Consider the following 19,926-nt stretch of genomic DNA (forward strand, 5'->3'; position numbering starts at 1 on the left):
ATGACAAGATCACATTTATTTCTTTAACATCAAACTTAATTCAAACAGGCAACCTGGCCATTCATATGTCAATATGACTTTATGGAGGGGGGAAAAAATGTCAATAACAATAGCGGTTTTGAGATCAGACACAACCAAGCTATAAAATAATTGGCAAAGCAGCCGAGTCAATGTTCTGTTCTCCCTCTGACTCCATTATGAGGCCTTGGGTACAACAGGGGTTTATTCTGATTCTTATTCACAGATGGGCAGAGGGGAATGTCCTTCTGGGATATGAATAAATAAAGTTCTGAGAGAAAAGCATGGACTTGCTTGGTGCTTTCAACTTTATAACGCTTGTTCTTCAGGTTTCACCTGCAAACGTCTGAATGATTCGGAAAAAAATCCCCAACCTGCCAGCGCCTGCTTTAACAGCAGTTGGGGAGTGATGCTTTAGAAAATAAGCCACATGAGGCCCTATAGCGTTATCATTAGCAAAACGGTACCAAGGATCAATGTTCCCTTAGCATGATGATTTTAAAAGAGTCTTGGTGTATATGAAAGTTTTTTTTGGAGGAGAAAGATAGAAAAACATGTCTACTGTCACTGTTCATTTCAGACATTGTGAGCATCACCTTTTCAAATCTGCTGGCTCTTTGGTGAGGGCGGGGCAAATGGTGGCTGTGACTGTGGGCGGAGCTGCTGTGGTCGGTGGGGCGACAGTGACAGCCGCTCGTTCTTTAGCCAGTGTAGTCTGAAGCTCCGCCCTACGAGCCAGAGCAGCTTTCAAATGCCCACGGATTTCCTCGATCTTCACCTGAAGTTCTTCCAGCTCGCCTTCTCTGGAGGGGCTCGAGGATCTCACTGAGGAGGTGGGCTGCTGAATGGGCCCTCCGTTTTCACACACTCTGGCCAATAAACTCCCAGCCCCAGAGCTCAACGTGGAGCTGGAGCTAGCCTGACCCCCCTCCGAGATGACTCGGGTGAGAAGTCTGCGCGTGTTGAGAGTTTCCAGGTTGAAATGGACCCTCTTGTTGTCTTTGGGCTCCTGTGGTTCCTTGGTGCTTTCGTTGTTCCATCTGGCAAAGGATCCAAGTGGAGCAGCTGGAGGTGGCTGATGCGGTTGGGCTTTCTGGATGTTACAACTGGGAAGAGACAAGGCAATATATGTGATCGTGTTAAAAAGACATTGAATTTTTGCAAGCTAACTCTTTTACTAATAATGAAAGTGAAAGTCTCCAAAAGGACAAAAAAACACCATAAAAGTATCATAAAAGTAATCAATATGACTTGTGTGTTATATTCCAACTCTTCCGAATCTATTCGAGTCACATGGACTACTTTTATGGCACTTTAATGATGCATTTTGAACTTTACAGCTCCAGTCCCCATCCACTTTCATTATACTGAAAAGAGCAGCCAAAATATTAATCAAAAAGTTACGACTTTGGAAGTCTGACTTTGGAAAAGAGAAAGTCATGGAATTATGGAAGACTGTGGAATAACGTGAGAAAAAATAAATGAAATAATTTTCATTATTGGGTGAACTCTCTTTAAAAAATGCTCCACCATTGTCCATCATTTGATCCTCACCCAGAGAGCAACATAGTATCGGCCCAGATCTGGCCCACATATCGTACGTGTGGATTCCGTGCGTAGCAGATCTAGGCCGACACCATTTTGCTGTCTGGGCCGGTTGCTATAATAAGAATAACAACACTGTATTGCTGATGTTAACTAAAACTATTACAAATAATTTTCTTAAATTATTATATAATTTAAGACAGAAATAATATATAAATATTAGGTTAAAGAAAAACTAAATAAAAAAAAACAAATTAAAAAAAAGAAAATTTAAAAATTTGCCTATAGAAATGTTGCCTTGGCAACTAACTGAAATAAGTAAAATTACTAAACTAAAACAGAAATAAAAACAAATTGAAGATAAATAAACGTTTAAAAACTATGCAACTAATTAAGAACAATAAATTACTTAAAATTAAAGATTACAATTAAAACAATGAACAATGAAAATGAAAAAAATAAAAGCTCATTCAAAATATTCATTATTTATTTTTTTGGTAAACTATCCCTAAAAAGAGCATGACTAAATTGTGACCCTGGACCACAAAACCAGTCATAAGTCGCACGGGTATATTTGTGGCATTAGCCAACAATACATTGTCAAAATTATTATTTTTTCTTTTATGCCAAAAATCATTAGGATATTAAGTAAAGATCATGTTCCATGAAGATATTTTGTAATTGTCCTACCATAAATATATATATATAAAAAATGATTAGTTGTAGTTATATGCATTGCTAAGGACTTCAGTGAGACAACTTTAATGGTGATTTTATCAATATTTAGATTTTTTTTGCACACTCAGCTTCCAGATTTTCAAATAGTTGTATCTCGGCCAAATATTGTCCATACCTCAATGGAAAGCTTATTTATTCAGCTTTCAGATGATGTATAAATCTCAATTTCAAAATATTGACCCTTACGTTGCGGTCCAGGGTCACAATTATTGTCCAGCTTGCTGAAATAAAACCAGAAATATTCTGAGTAAAAAAAAAAAAAAATGAAACAAACATTTAAACCCAAGTGCGTTCGTTTTTTTCCGTACATTTAAAGTGGAAAACCATGAAATAAGCAGTGATAATCACAATCCTGCTGTTATTAAAATGGAAAATAGATTAATAAAACAAAGTCAAAACCTTTTCTCTGTGTTTGCCCGCTGCCGTTTCACATCCTCATAAGTCATGTTCAGTGCTCTGTGGATTTTCTGCAAAAAAGAAAAGAAAAAAGGATTTGTCTCAGCTTGAGATGAATGAGAGAGATCAACATCATGCTTTTGATTTTAAAAATCAATATTCCAGAGATGGCAATTACTGACTCGACTTGGCAGTAATCCCTCCCCACCCCTCAGAGAAAGTAGCTTATAAGACCCTGAGAGATCAAGCACATCTCATTTACAGAGTCAAAGCTTTGCCCCATGAATAAGTTAGAGCTGTAGCATTCTTAGTCTTAGTTATCAGCGGAGGGAAGAAAGGAAACATTTTGATGGAATAATAAACTGCGCGACAGCTAGCCCAGCTCAGTAGAAAGGACACATCATGAGCATTAAAGGGACAGTTCAGTCAGCTATTAAAATTCGGCCATTTACTCAATATCAAATTCCAAACATGACAAAAGTGCCATAAACATACCACAAAATTAGTCTAAATCTGTCAGACGTGGTCACCATTCACTTCTTCTTTTTTTTTATGAAAAGAGCAGCTTGGACATTCTGTGAAATGTCTCTTTTTATGTTTCACAAGAGAAACACGTCAGATTGGTTTGGAAGAGGCGAGTGATTTTTTGGGTGAGCTATCCCTTTAAATTAGGCTCAAAGCTCACCTGACTGGTGTGAAGCCAATATTTGAACTTCTGTCTGCGGCGGATATGTGGCAGAACCAGACGATAGAAGGCGTGTTCTCCTGCCAGAGTGAGTAAGGCCCCAGTCACACCCACACAAAGCAACAAAAACAACCCTGAGAAGTGACGAATGCCCATCTGCAGCGTCTGGGAAGAGAAAGAACAAACATCGAAGAAATGATACACTGCAGCTTTAATGACCAAAGGGGTGTGATGCAGTACTTGTACACAGGAGGGCAGTATAATCCTGCTGACTGATATTTCATTAGTCTGAGAGAAGCCCATACACTTTTTACAGTCTATGTACACTTCCCGCAGTGCCTTTGATGGAAAATGATACCTACCAACTTGAACTAATTGACATTAAAAATCATCTTATTAATACCAAAGCAGGAGCCATATTAATATTAGATAGGGAGAGCTGATCTTTATATAGACACAAAAATCAATCAAATCAAACAGCTCTACATAATTGTTTTTTAATCATAAATCTGTAGGTTTTTGAAACTGCAGAAAGAGTTTTCACACTGCAAAATCAAGTTGACTAAAATGCAAAAACTAAAAGGTACAGTAAAGTGTGTATTCTTTTGTCCTTTTAGGCTAAAAAACATTTTCTGACCTGTGTTGACATATTTCCTTTTGAACCTGAATGTTTAGTCAGACATATTAAAGGGTTCATCCCTTTCTTTTTTTCGTGAAACTTTCTTGTCGGTTGCAGACACCATTAGGGGCGGGACATTCTTATTCTAGAGAGCATTTGATTGGAGAAAAATACATAGATAAGTCATCAAAATTATAATTTTCCTGGGGAAAAAAGACTACATTTTAAATGTGGATAATAGACATTTTTATCAGTAGAATAGACTATACACTTTAAAAGCTGGGGGTTGGTAAGTTTTTTGTTGTTGTTGAATGTTTATGAAAGATATGCTCATTAAGGCTGTATGTATTTGATCAAGAAACATTTATTATTTTTTATCAATGTCGAAGACAGTTGTGCTGCTTAATATTGTTGTGGAAACGTGATCTGTTTTTTTGCAGAGTCATCTTTTAAGTGAACTATCTAAAGGTTTATTTCCCTGAATATGTAAAAACTTTAAGGGCCCTATCATACACCTGGGTGTATGACGCCAAGCGTGACGCAAGGGTTTTTGCTAGTTTCAGCCTGACGCCGTTATCATTTTCACGTCCAGCTCCATGTTGTTTAAATAGCAAATGCATTCGCTCCCATCTGTTAACCCATGGGCGTGCTGGTCTGAAAAAAGAGAGGTGTTCAGGCGCATTGTTGGCGCGTTGCTATTTTGAGGCAACTGAAATCGCTATTTTTTTGTGCTATTTAAATGGCATGTTAGTTATATGCCTATAGGAGCGTGCACTCTGCTTATTACACACACAGGGACGCGCAGGAGCACACAAAAAAAATTTAATATTAAAAATAAAAGGATTCCTCTCTGGAGAAGCGTTTAGTCTTTCAGGCCATAAATTCCGCCATGTAAATAGCAAATCCGCCATGGTGCAAGCGCAACTGGCTTTTAAAGGGAATGGGAGATGAGACTCTGATTGGTTTATTGCACGTTATGCCCAAAACACACCCATGACTCATTAAGAGACTAGGTACAACCATTTTGGACCATTTTTTCACATCGTTAAACTAGCAAAAGTGAATTCAGACACGCCCTAAGTGAACCTGCACCATGCTCTTCAGACCATGTGCTCAGATCGTTAAAATAGGCCCCTATGACTTAAAAAATCCTGTTTGTTTTGAGCTTCCTATAAGCAGCCCGACATAGCAACAGTGACTCAGCCAATGGGGTGAGTTTGGGGCGGAGCTATATGTTTGTCAATCAAAGGAAGATGGGAGGAAAACAGTCACTAGTTTTGGACTTTTATATGGTTCAGATATTACAGACTTCACCTTTAATGAACTGAATATTGCTCACAGAGAATACCTTACACCATACAGTCAACCAAAACAGAGACTACGGAAAAGACAAGAAAAGAAAAATACATGAATGAACTTCTAAGTCTTTCATCTGTGTGTTATGACCGCAGGGCATGCATGAGGCCTGTGTCTTGGCAGATAAACTTTTCAGTTGCATAGCTCTTGCAAACTCTTTTTTTCGGGTACTTTGTGTTCTCAAAACCAATGAAAAAGCAGGTGAAGTCAGGTTCACTGTATTTTACTTATCCACAAGTACGAATCCAATCCTGTAAATCTTTGTAAGGCCACTGCGTACTGCCAAGCAACATTCTGGGAAATAACACATCCTATTAGCTCCTTCTCAAACATGTTCGCTTGTCGGATCGATTCAAAACCGAGTGTATCTTGCGTAGGTTTTAACCAGCACACAATGCATTGTCCTCATGTTCTCATCCTTCAGTGAGCCTCTGATGCCACAAGAGCACCGAGATTTAAAATGGAAATGAGGAATAATCTTTTCTGCTCAGGCAATGGTAATTTTCCTTCCTGAAATTAAGAGATGAAAAAAACATGCCCTGCTGCAAGCTTAAAGTATTCGGCAGCTCTGAGAAATCTTTGTGTTGTAGGAGAGAGGCGTAGTTCGGCCTTTATTTCTTCCTCTGGATGTCAGTTGTCAGCCGATCAGCACGCTCCAAAAGTGTCATTTACTCTGAAATCTTCTGAGGTTTCGAGCAGATCTAACGCACACCTCTGTCAGCACCGGAGATAATGACACAAGATAAGTTAGTGAAGGTACTGAGCCGAATCAATATGTAAGAACTGAAGCCCCTCTGCCACTGATCGCTAAAGCAAACATCACTTACTCACATCAGCCTGTCAGACTTAAAGGGGCTCTGCGGAAATGATAAACATTTGAGCTCTCTATTGGCTTTTTCATATAAAGAAATGACAGGATGGTGTAATCTCAGGAGCTTTGTTTGATTTGATAAAGCATCAAGTAATTAATTAAAGAAAATTTTAATTTTGTAGTACATGACAGTCAGATTTGGAGGTTTGATTGATTGGCACAAAGATTTTATGAATGAGATTTAAGAAAGACCCCATGAAATGGCATTCAAATCAGTTCTATCATCTATTTATTAAAAGATGGGACATTTCAAAGTCAGTGAACCATGATTTTCTACTTGCTAGTCAGCGGCAGGTGGAATTAGTGGGAAGGACATCCTCATTATTCTAGACTAAAGAATGACAATGAAAGAATTTGAACACACCCATGAGTGCATGATGATGTCAAAAAATTTTTGTCCCGTTCCCCTGTAAGATTTTAGACATCTAACGTCATTGCATAGGAAAAAGTATCAACGGCCCCTCGCTATTGCAAGTGTTTAGAAAATGTTATCCATCTAAAAACTGCCTGGTCCTACCAGACTCTCGTACATTTCATTTGTGCGGAGAGTCTGGCCACTCTCCATTGACAAGGGTTAACTTCCTTGAAGGCGGGTACTCTGTTGAAGTTTAAAACTATTGGATCTGCCCAGAGCCACTCTGGATCTGCCATAACCAATCGCTAACATTTTGTCGTGACGTATGTCATCTCAAACTAGCACACGACATCAACGTCATCGTTCTCAGCCACCCCCTCTGTTCGCTGATTGGACCGGTTAAAATTTGATCGGAGAAAACCAGAGAATATACCGCAATCCCAGACGGAGTCCTGAAGGAAAATTAAAATTGAGCGGAAGAACGTAGTAGGGCGGAACCAGGCTATATAAAAACATAATTTACAGACAATTTTTTTTAAAACACTTTTTGTTATACTAGTTGAAAATCTCTTCATATCCTGATAGCAATCAATGTTAGAAATGGTCTAAATATTAAAATATATACATACACTATATTGCCAAAGTTTTGGGACACCTGCCTTTACATACACATGACATCCCATTCTTAATCCGTAGGGTTTAATATGGAGTTGGCCCACCCTTTGTAACTATAACAACTTCAACTCTTCTGGGAAGGCTTTCCATAAGGTTTAGGAGTGTGTTCATGGGAATTTTTGACCATTATTCTAGAAGCGCATTTGTGAGGTCAGGCACTGATGTTGGACTAGAAGGCCTGGCTAGCAGTCTCCGCTCTAATTCATCCCAAAGTTGTTCTATTGAGGTTGAGGTCAGGACTTTGTGCAGGCCAGTCAAGTTCCTCCACACCAAACTCGCTCATTCAAGATTCAAGATTCAAGAGTTTTATTTGTCACATACACAGTTATATACACAATATACAACTGGCAGTGAAATGTAAACAGGTCCGCTCCATGGACAGTGCAAGTAACAGTTACAAGAAATTAAAATAGAAATAGAATAAAATTAGAATAAAAAGTATTAACATAAGTAGAATTATAAATAAATCAAGTAAAAGATAAAAATAGGAAATAAGATAAAAATAAAATATAAAAATTAAAATATAAAAATATAAAAAAATAAGTGGATATGATAAGTGAGATAAACTGTAGACTTAGAAATAAGTGGTTAACATAAATATATATATATATGTATATATAAATAAGTATAATGTGCAAGGTTTATTACAGGTTGTTACGCAGTAACAATAGGAAAGTAAAGTGCAGTGCAATGGCAGTATGTGGATGTTAATGTATAAACTGGATGTTTATGTGTGTGCGGGGGTGAAGTGAAGTCACGTGACTGAGTTCAGGAGTCTGATGGCCTGGGGGAAGAAACTCCTCCTGAGTCTTTCAGTCTTTGCCATCAGGCTACGGAAGCGCTTACCAGATGGCAGCAGGGTGAAGTGAGAGTTTGCAGGGTGATTAATGTCTCTGATGATTTTAGTAGCTCTACCTCTGCAGCGTTTGGTGTAGATGTCCTGCAGAGACGGGAGAGCTGAGCCTGAGATGCGCTCGGATAAGCGCACCACTCTTTGCAGGGCTTTGCAGTCGTGACTGGTGCTGTTCCCGTACCACGCTGTGATGCACTGAGTCAGGACACTTTCTATCGCCCCTCGATAGAAAGTTTTCAGGATGGCTGGTGAAACCCTGAATTTCCTCAGCTGGCGCAGGTGGTACAGTCTTTGCCTGGCTTTTTTCACCTGTGTCTGGATGTGTGTAGTCCAGGTCAGATCCTCGGAGATGTTCACACCCAGGTATTTGAAGCTGCTCACTCTCTCTACCGGTGTCCCGCTGATCATGAGAGGGGAGTATGACCGATGCTGTCTCTTCCTGAAGTCCACAATCAGTTCTTTGGTCTTGTTAACATTCAGAGAGAGACAGTTGTCCTGGCACCATGATGTCAGTTGCTCCACTTCGTCCAAGTATGCCGTCTCATTGTTGTTGGAGATGAGACCCAGGACAACAGTATCATCAGCAAACTTGATGATCGAGGTGGAGCTGTGTGTGGACAAACAGTCAAGGGTGTAGAGAGAGTAGAGCAGGGGACTCAGCACACAGCCCTGTGGAGCTCCAACACTCAGGGTGATGGAGGTGGAGGTGAACTGGCCTACTCTCACCGCCTGGGGTCTGCCAGTGAGGAAATCTTCAATCCAGAGGCAGAGAGAAGAATTCAGGCCTAGATCCAGGAGTTTGTGTGTTAGCTTAATGGGAACTATGGTGTTAAAGGCTGAGCTATAGTCAATAAATAGCAGCCTGACATAGTTCCCACTTTTGCTGTCGATGTGAGTGAGGCAGGAGTGAAGGACGTGAGAAATGGCATCTTCAGTCGATCTATTGGGACGATAGGCAAACTGAAGAGGGTCCAAAGTGTCAGGAATGGAGGAGCAAATGTTGTTTTTAATGAGTCTCTCAAAGACCTTCATGACTAAAGATGTGAGAGCCACTGGACGATAGTCATTTAGGCAAGAGGGTTTACTGATCTTAGGTACAGGGATGATGGAGGATCGTTTGAAGGAGGTGGGGACAACAGATGTAGCAAGGGACTCGTTAAATATGGATGTAAAGAGCCCTGCGAGCTGATCAGCACAGGACCGCAGAACACGACCTGAAATACCATCCGGCCCAGCAGCTTTCCTGACATCCACACGTTTGAGTGCGCTCCGAACCTCCTCCTCCGAGACAGAGATCACGTGACTGTTGCTGCTCTGAGGGACTCTCTCTGACGCGTCACTCGCCGGAGTCGCGCTGCCGCGATTACCATCAAAGCGAGCGTAGAAAGAGTTTAACTCGTTCACCAGCAACGGATCAGCTCTCACCTCTGCAGAGGATTTAGTTCCAAAAGCACAGATGGTCCTCAGTCCCTGCCACATCCGCCGGGAGTCGTTGAGTTGGAAATGAGATTCCACTCGGTCTTTATAGCGGAGTTTTGCGGCTTTAACGGCGCGCCGGAGGGCGTAACATGAAGCTTTGTACTCCCTCATATCCCCCGTTTGGAGACCGGCATTGTACGCGATAGTGCGCGTGTTAACTGCAGTGCGGATTGAACTGTCCACCCACGGTTTCTGATTAGGGAAGGACGTTATAGTTATTGTTTGTGTGGCTTGCTCTGTCAGTGTGTTGATAAAGCAGAGCGCCACTTCTGTGAACTCGCTGACGTCTTCAGAACTCGCGCGGAACATGTCCCAGTCGACGTCATCAAGAGCTGCCTGTAGCGTGATCTCTGAATGGGATGACCAGCGTTTGACTTCCCTCCTCACCGGGGGCTCTTGAACGAGCCTTTGTTTATATTCCGGTGTGAGGAAAATGGCGGCATGGTCCGATTTGCCAAAAGCTGGCTGTGAACGAGCTTTGTAGGCGTTCTTAAACGGAGAGTAGCAATGATCCAGTGTGTTTGCTCCTCGTGTGGGACAGGAGACATGCTGGTGAAAGTTTGGCAATACTTTCTTTAGGTTAGCTTTGTTAAAATCACCCGCGACGATGAAAGCAGCGTCGGGGTGTTTGTTTATGAAGCCGCTGGTCACATCATGGAGGGCAGATAAAGCCAGCCCCGTGTCTGCCTGTGGTGGAATATAAACGGCAGTGGCGATGACCGAGGAAAACTCCCTCGGTAGGTAGAAAGGCCGGCACATGAGAGTTAAATGTTCCAAGTGAGGCGAGCAGGATCGCGAAAGAATGGAGATGTTCCTAGGATCGCACCATTTCTTGTTTATCATGAAACACACTCCACCGCCTTTAGATTTCCCGGCCTCGGCTGTTCTGTCCATCTGAAAAACAGAGAAGTTCTCGGACGGCGTCACGGCTGTATCCGGGACCGCTGGCGTGAGCCATGTTTCGGACAGACAATAGATGTTGCAGTCTCTCATGTCCCGTTGAAAACTTATCCTGGCTCTAAGATCGTCCATCTTATTCTCCAAGGATTGGACATTTGCGAGCAAAATGCTCAGGAGAGGAGGACTGAATGCTCTTTTTCTCAGTCTGTTGCGGATCCCAGCGCGTTTCCCGCGGTGTTTTTTGAATCTTCGCCGTCGACTCGAGTGGCCATTGTTCAACTCGGCGTCCCGGCGAATATCAGATGGAAGATTGGAGAAAGTGTCCTGAAACAGGTCAGTGTAGCGGTAACCAATTTCCAGAAGTGTTTTGCTGTCGTAACAGATCAAAGCAGATGATCCGTTGGAAAAAATAGAGAGTAAAAGAGAGTAGAATAATAAATAAAAGCAAAGTCTTAGCGGAGCGACCTGAACGGCGACCGAGCACGGCGGCGCCATCTTAATCTCCAACAGTCATCCATGTCTTTATGAACCTTGCTTTGTGCACTGGTGCGCAGTCATGTTGGAACAGGAAGGGGCCATCCCCAAACAGTTCCCACAAAGTTGGGAGCATGAAATTGTCTAAAATGTCTAAAATGTATGCTGAAGCATTAAGAGTACCTTTCACTGGAACTAAGGGGCCAAGCCCAAACCCTGAAAAACAACCCCACACCATAATCCCCCTCCACCAAACTTTACACTTGGCACAATCCAGTCAGGCAAGTAATGTTCTCCTGGCAACCACCAAACCCAGACTCGTCCTTCGAATTGCCAGACAGAGAAGCGTGATTCGTCACTCCAGAGAACACGTCCCCACTGCTCTAGAGTCAAATGCCGGAGTGCTTTACCACACTGCATCCAACGCTTTGCATTGCACTTGGTGATGTAAGGCTTGAATGCAGCTGCTCGGCCATGGAAATCCATTCCATGAGGCTCTCTACACACTGTTCTTGAGCTAATATGAAGGCCACACAAAGTTTGGAGGTCTGTAGCTATTGACTTGGCAGAAAGTTGGCGACTTCTGCACACTGTGCGCCTCAGCATGCGCTGACTCCACTCTGTGATTTTACGTGGCCTCTGGCTGAGTTGCTGTTGTTCCCAATTGCTTCCACTTTGTTATAATACCATGAACAGTTGACCGTGGAATATTTTGTAATGAGGAAATTTCACGAATTGACTTATTGCACAGGTGGCAACCTATCACGGTATTACGCTTGAATTCACTGAGCTCCTGAGAGCGACCCATTCTTTCACAAATATTTGTAGAAGCAGTCTGCATGCCTATGATTTTATACACCTGTGGCCATGTAAATGATTGGAACACCTGAATTCAGTGATTTGGAGGGGTGTCCCAATACTTTTGGCAATATAGTATATATCTTCTGTGGAAGTTTCAGAACCAAAAAATGTTTGTCCAATCATTGCATTCGGTCCGACTGTCCTGATGTCCTACCTGCCTTTCAGACATCACACGTCATTAGCGCGTTTCATGCTATGCTGAGTTGTAGATAGACAGTCACTGAAAGCCGCAAACAAACCGCAGCCGTCTTTTATAGTTCCTCCTGAACCAAAACAATGAGTTGATGCTGTGCTTAGGCCATGTTGTAACCGTGATTGCGAAATGGCAACCCATGAAGTTCTACCTGGAGCTGTTTATGTCCTCAGGCTCGGATTTATTCGTTTCGATTAACTCAGGTAGTTATAAAACATTTAGTAGTTGTCAATTAACTATTTTTGTGGGCTCAACTAAAGTGAGGACTATTTATGCTTCGTAAAGCTTTACAAAGGAGGTTTATACTGTCAACAGCCATTTTTTTAGGAATAAAATGTTGTATAAAATCAGGCAAATTATATATGAACAAACCCCTCTGTAAAAACCTTCAGAATACAAATAGGAATAAAACTGTACATTTTGGAGTATGTAAATGCTGCTGAAGTGGAGATTTCCGGCTCAGTGCAGGAGAAAATACACATTTTGAGAAATGGCCTTTGAAGTTCCATCCATCCATCCATCTTCTTCCGCTTTATCCAGGGCCGGGTTGCGGGGGCAGCAGTCTAAGCAGAGATGCCCAGACTTCCCTCTCCCTAGACACTTCCTCTAGCTCTTCCGGGGGTACACCGAGACGTTCCCAGGCCAGCCGGAAGACATAGTCCCTCCAGCGTGTCCTAGGTCTTCCCCGGGGCCTCCTCCCGGTTGGACATGCCCGAAACACCTTCCCGGGAAGGCGTTCAGGAGGCATCCGGAACAGATGCCCGAGCCACCTCAGCTGACCCCTCTCGATGTGGAGGAGCAGCGGCTCTACTCCGAGTTCCTCCCGAGTGACTGAGCTCCTCACCCTATCTCTAAGGGAGCGCCCAGCCACCCTGCGGAGAAAACTCATTTCGGCCGCCTGTATCCGGGATCTTGTCCTTTCGGTCATGACCCAAAGCTCATGACCATAGGTGAGAGTAGGAACGTAGATTGACCGGTAAATCGAGAGCTTCGCCTTACGGCTTAGCTCTTTCTTCCCCACAACAGACCGGTACATCGACCGCATTACTGCAGAAGCTGCACCGATCCGTCTGTCAATCTCCCGTTCCATCCTCCCCTCACTCGTGAACAAGACCCCTAGATACTTGAACTCCTCCACTTGAGACAGGAACTCTCCACCAACCTGAAGAGGGCAAACCACCCTTTTCCGACTGAGGACCATGGCCTCGGATTTGGAGGTGCTGATCCTCATCCCAGCCGCTTCACACTCGGCTGCAAACCGTCCCAGTGCATGCTGAAGGTCCTGGTTAGAAGGGGCCAACACGACAACGTCATCCGCAAAGAGCAGAGACGAAACCGCGTGGTCCCCAAACCTGACACCCTCCGGCCCCTGGCTGCGCCTAGAAATTCTGTCCATAAAAATTATGAACAGAACCGGCGACAAAGGGCAGCCCTGCCGGAGTCCAACATGCACCGGGAACAAGTCTGACTTACTGCCGGCAATGCGGACCAAACTCCTGCTTTGGTCGTACAGGGACCGGACAGCCCTAAGCAAAGGACCCCGGACCCCATACTCCCCGAGCACCCTCCACAGGATGCCGCGAGGGACACAGTCGAATGCCTTCTCCAAATCCACAAAACACATGTGGACTGGTTGGGCAAACTCCCATGAACCCTCCAGCACCCTGTAGAGGGTATAGAGCTGGTCCAGTGTTCCACGACCGGGACGAAAACCAGACTGTTCCTCCTGAATCCGAGGTTCTACTATCGGCCGTATTCTCCTCTCCAGTACCCTGGCATAGACTTTCCCGGGGAGGCTGAGAAGTGTGATCCCCCTGTAGTTGGAACACACCCTCCGGTCCCCCTTCTTAAAAAGAGGGACCACCACCCCGGTCTGCCACCCCAGAGGCACTGTCCCCGACCGCCACGCGATGCTGCAGAGGCGTGTCAGCCAAGACAGCCCCACAACATCCAGAGACTTGAGGTACTCAGGGCGGATCTCATCCACCCCCGGTGCCTTGCCACCGAGGAGTTTCTTGACCACCTCGGTGACTTCAGCTTGGGTGATGGATGAGTCCTCCTCTGAGCCCCCAGCCTCTGCTTCCTCAATGGAAGGCGTGATGGCGGGATTGAGGAGATCCTCGAAGTATTCCTTCCACCGTCCGACGACATCCCCAGTTGAGGTCAACAGCCGCCCATCGCCACTGTAAACAGCGTTGGTAGGGCACTGCTTCCCCCTCCTGAGGCGCCGGACGGTTTGCCAGAATCTCTTCGAGGCCAGCCGATAGTCCTTTTCCATGGCCTCACCGAACTCCTCCCAGGCCCGAGTTTTTGCCTCCACAACCACCCGGGCTGCAGTCCGCTTAGCCTGCCGGTACATGTCAGCTGCCTCAGGAGTCCCACAAGCCAACCAGGCCCGATAGGACTCCTTCTTCAGCTTGACGGCATCCCTTACTTCCGGTGTCCACCACCGGGTTCGGGGATTGCCGCCTCGACATGCACCGGAGACCTTACGGCCACAGCTCCGAGCGGCCGCAGCGACAATGGAGGTGGAGAACAGTCTCCATTCGGACTCAATATCTCCAGCCTCCCTCGGGATCCGGTCGAAGTTCTGCCGGAGGTAGGAGTTGAAGATCTCTCTGACAGGAGACTCGGCCAAACGTTCCCAGCAGACCCTCACAGTACGTTTGGGTCTGCCGGGTCTGTCCAGCTTCCTCCCCCGCCATCGGATCCAACTCACCACCAGGTGGTGATCAGTTGACAGCTCCGCCCCTCTCTTCACCCGAGTGTCCAAGACATACGGCCGCAGGTCAGATGAAACGACCACAAAGTCGATCATTGACCTACGACCTAGAGTGTCCTGGTGCCATGTGCACTGATGGACACTCTTATGCCTGAACATGGTGTTCGTTATGGACAAACCGTAACTAGCACAGAAGTCCAATAACTGAACACCACTCGGGTTCAGATCAGGGGGGCCGTTCCTCCCAATCACGCCCCTCCAGGTGTCACTGTCATTGCCCACGTGGGCGTTGAAGTCCCCCAGTAGAACGACGGAGTCCCCAGTTGGAGCACTTTCCAGCACCCCTCCCAGGGACACCAAGAAGGCCGGGTACTCTGCACTGCCGTTCGGCCCGTAGGCACAAACAACAGTGAGAGCCCTATCCCTGAGCCGAAGCCGCAGGGAAACGACCCTCTCTTTCACCGGGGTGAACTCCAACACATGGCGGCAGAGCTGGGGGGCTATAAGCAAACCCACACCAGCCCGCCGCCTCTCACCATGGGCAACTCCGGAGTGGTGAAGAGTCCATCCTCTCTCGAGGAGTGTGGTTCCAGAGCCCAAGCCGTGCGTAGAGGTGATTCCGACTATCTCTAGTCGGAACCTCTCAACCTCACGCACAATCTCAGGCTCCTTCCCCGCCAGTGAGGTGACATTCCATGTCCCAAGAGCCAGTTTCCGTGTCCAGGGATCGGGTCGTCTAGGCTCCTGCCTTCGACTGCTGCCCGATCTTCTCTGCACCGGCCCCTTACGGTCCCTCCTGTGGGTGGTGGGCCCACGGGAAGGTGTCCCCACGTCGCTCGTTTGGGCTGAGCCCGGCCGGACCCCGTGGGGGAAGGCCCGGCCACCAGGCGCTCGCATACGAGCCCCAACCCCAGGCCTGGCTCCAGGGTGGGGCCCCGGCTGCGCCGTACCGGGCGACGTCACGGTCCTCTTTTTTTTGGTCATCATAAAGGGTTTTTGAACTGCTCTTAGTCTGACCCGTCACCTAGGACCTGTTTGCCTTGGGAGACCCTACCAGGGGCATATAGCCCCGGACAACATAGCTCCTAGGTTCATTCGGGTACTCAAACCCCTCCACCACGTTAAGGTGGCAGTTCAAGGAGGAGCCTTTGGCCTTTGAAGTTATGTACTATAATTGAAATCTACAGATGCAAATAGATAAAGTGCAATAAAAGATATATTCTGGATGTTTTATTTCCATTAATCTGAAGAAAGAAAGAAAAAACACGATTATTTTGCCTGTAGTGTTTAATTTTTTGAATTTTTTTTTAGCAGTATGTCAGCTAAACTATATTATTCATTTTCCATTTTGAATTAATCTGAGATTTATTTAGCCATGTGTGGGATAATGTGCAGTTTCATTCCTGGAAAATACATACTTTTTTTCTTTATATATTATGCCTTATTTATTTTCTGTATCACTTAATAATCTCCATTTACCAACAATATAACTGTATCTGAAAACATAGGTGAAATCTAAATGTAACGTACAACCACAAAATCAAATCAACACACAAGTGCACAGAATTTACATTTACATGGCTTGGATAACACCATCAAACAGCTCAAATGTATGAGATCGGAAAGTGACACCGCCAACCATGAATTCATTACATGCTTTTAATCTGGTAAAAAGGATTTAACTGATATAGGAATTAGGCAAATAAATATTTATTCAGTTGTTAATAATAAAACCAAATGATCCAGTTCTGTTTTGGGTCACCTCTGAAAATGTCTTGCACTATGCACCATTGTTCATTTTTCTTTTCACTTTCAATTAGACAGAATCCTGCTCACCTCTGTAACAGCAAAGACTCTCTTTCCGCATGGCACAACCTTGTACCACTTGTCATGCAGCATGTCCATGTAGCCATCTGACTTGTAACGGCTGATGAATTCAGATATGTTGGAGGTGAGTGGGGAGTTCTGGGGCAGTCCGATACCGTAACCTGAAGGGGGAACAAAATCACTTAGCCCATCCAATTAATCAAAACACCACCAGAACAAACAGAATATGCTACAAAGGTTCATTAAACTGCCTGTCTCTGAACCATGAAAATATTAACAAATGTGATGTTTTGACAACTTGAGTCAGTAAATGATAGCTGAATAATGCTAACCCTTACGAAAATGAAGTATATTTAAGTAATTTTCAAGTATGCTTTTAAGTATACTTTTTGTAGTAAGCATAGGTAATATCAATGTTCTAGTAGTAAACTTGTTTTCAATCCTGCTTGGGACTAAATTGGCCCACTTTTTAGTTTGTAAAAGTATACGTTTAAAGGTGCTGTATGTCAGAATGACAGCTAGTGGTTGAAATGGATACTGCAGTCCAAATTCAAAATATTGTTTGCCCCACTCCCTCCTCCAAAGACTCTACGCTCACGTGGGTTGCCAGTTTGAGTAGTAAACACACAGTATGGACATGCAACAGGAATGAGCGCAATTGACAATGGAAGGCGAGGAGACTCACACACTGTAATTTGATTTATCCGCCTTTTAATGTGCTTCTGTTCATAGAGATTTTTAGATGGATGCCAAGGTTTTTTGGGTCAGGTAGAATCTACGATCTCTTCCCCAGTTTGTTTGCTGGCTTCCATGGCTGCAATACATTGTGTTTTCCGCCAACTGGCAACTTAGAGTGTCCAAATACTATTGGGTAAACTCGGAACGCACATTTCAGTAGAACAACTGGCTGTAGCATTGCTTTTCAGAAAAACAAGTATGTGAGCATGTTTCTTAAGTATCTGCAAACATATTATGGTATTTTTATGCTTTAGTACAGTCAAAAACCTACATACAGCATCTTTAAGTGTACTATAAGTGTAACAGTAGTAAGTGCACAACTAGTTCACGACTACGTGTCTCAAATACTTGTAGCACATTTTTTTGTTTATGAAAGTACACTGAAGTATACTCTCAGTAAACTACTAGTTTAGCAGTTTTATACTGAAAGTATACTTGTAAATTGGCTTACGTGAACATAACATCCTACTTATAGTTTACTATTTATATATTATTTTTGCACTTTTAGTATATCACTATGCTCCTATTTAGGTATACATTTTTATGCTTTAAATATACCTTTAACTGTACTTTTACTCTTTTTGATGCTTTTCATAAAAAAATAAAAAAACATGTAGTTTCATGCATCCTTTTTTTATCAACACTTGAATGTGGGTAATTTTCATTAAAAATAATAATAATAATAATTTAAAAAACGCAACAAAAAGCTGAGCAAAAAAACCCAAAAGCTGAGAAAATTGCATTTTTGTCAAAGACTCACAATGATGAAAGACACAGAATGATGATCAAAATACAGATGGAGTAGATTGTATCCATCATCACCCCCAAAGCTTCACAGTTGTTTCCTCTTCATATTTAATTCGGTAACATTAGGCAGTTTTGATTTAGATGCTGTTTAATGTTTGATAATTGCATTGTTTTACATTTGTGTAAGCAATCTATCACTTGTTTCTGCTTCTTCTTCACCTGTGTTTTGATCCAGCGATTCTGTACTAGAAGATGTGTAATAGCACCCCCAGCCGTATAACAGGGATAACATGGATAGCCGGAAAATTATGTCAATGGTGGGGAAAGAGTAAAGTAGATTTGAAGTAAATTCGTATGTATACTACCAGTGGGATAGCATACACAAAAATCCACTACTCAGAATTAGGAATCTGTTTTCTTTATTAAATCAATCTTTTCAAATAAGTTTATAAGACTATGTGATCTATGTGAAAAAAAAGTATTTAGGCATAATAGGCTACTCAATCAAATGATTAAACACAACTACAAGCTAAGTATATTTTCTGTCAGTATAAGTCAAGTATACTTAAGTGCAATTTTAAGTATATTTTTTAGAAGTACATAAAGTATACTGAAAATATACTTTCTTATTTTTAGTTTAAAAAAAGCATACTAATATCACACTTGAATACACTTATTTTTCATAAGTGAATCTTAGAACAGTTACCACAACACGCTAGTGTTGTAGTACTGGAGACCGATTTTGTTCTTGAGACCAGTCTTTTTTGAAGGTCTTGGTCTTGGTCTCGACCACATTTGTACTCGGTCTTGTCTCTGTCTCAGACAGAGGATTCAGGATTTTGTTTCAAGACCAGTCAAGACCACAACTGCTGGGATATTACTAAATTGCCGGTGAATTGTCTTATTTATTTATGAACATCATTAATGTGATTGGTTGTAAAACTTGCTGCTTCAGATGCAACCAATAACTTATTTCTAATTTGATTTATTTATCAAATTCAGAAATGAATGAAGGAGTGCTGGTCTGGTCTTGGTCTTGACTCGGTCTCGCCCTGCCTTGGTCTTGGTCTTGTCTTGGTCTCAACCCCTCAAAGTCTTGGTCTTGTCTTGGTCTCAACACTCACTGGTCTTAGTTTTAGCTTGGTCTCGGATTAGACACCGCAGCTTTTCACTAAAAACCTCTCAAAGTCTGGACGGTATTATCTTACTTTTCTCTCAATTCCATTAATTATTTGAATTAGTTAGTAAAAACATGCAAATTAGACTTCACAAACAAAATAACATTTTTGAAACAACATAAAATCTGTTTTTTTTATTTTTATTATAAGAGCCAGTTCACCAAAAATGTAATTTACTCATCCCTCATGTCAAAATCAAAAATCACAGCTGACAGGTTTGGATTGACATACTGTAAGGGTGAGTAAACAATTACAGTTTTAATTATTCATTTAAGCTGTGTCAGAAATCAGAGGCGTGACGTCAGAAATGTGGACATGTATGATGTAGTGACAACATGAGGGGTGTGTCATTCTGGGCCGTCTTACAGCTGATTTATAATGTGGTTGGGGCTTAAGAGTCTTATCATTCATATATCATCGACAGACCTGTGTTCCTTGTGGAAGACATGCATGAATCTCATTCAATCAGCACACACATGGGAGATGAATTGACATAAGAAATTGGATGACGGGCATATGGTAATAAGCACAGTCAGGAGTCCTGCACAGCCCAGAAGGGTTTGATTACACTGAACCTCAATTACTATTTTAGCCCAGAGAGTGTCAGGCCTGGAAATGGAGAAATTACAGATGGGACAAAATATAGGAGAAATATCAATAAAAAGGAGCAAATATACTAGGACCAGTCGGTGGGCT

General features: G+C 43.2%; 1 protein-coding gene across 1 annotated transcript in view; it reads right to left on the bottom strand.

The window, feature by feature from the left end:
• grin3bb (glutamate receptor, ionotropic, N-methyl-D-aspartate 3Bb) overlaps positions 1-19,926 on the bottom strand; it is a 165,734-nt gene continuing 145,808 nt past the window's right edge. Inside the window, exons 6-9 of the mRNA XM_079845067.1 lie at positions 16,577-16,728; positions 3,383-3,547; positions 2,701-2,768; positions 1-1,124 (exon numbers count right to left, since the gene is read on the bottom strand). Coding sequence (XP_079701193.1) covers positions 611-1,124; positions 2,701-2,768; positions 3,383-3,547; positions 16,577-16,728 — 899 coding nt within the window. The 3' untranslated portion in view covers positions 1-610. The remainder of the gene's footprint in view (positions 1,125-2,700; positions 2,769-3,382; positions 3,548-16,576; positions 16,729-19,926) is intronic.

Source organism: Gobio gobio (assembly GCF_949357685.1).
Source record: "Gobio gobio genome assembly, chromosome: 19".
Classification (NCBI taxonomy): Eukaryota; Metazoa; Chordata; class Actinopteri; order Cypriniformes; family Gobionidae; genus Gobio; species Gobio gobio.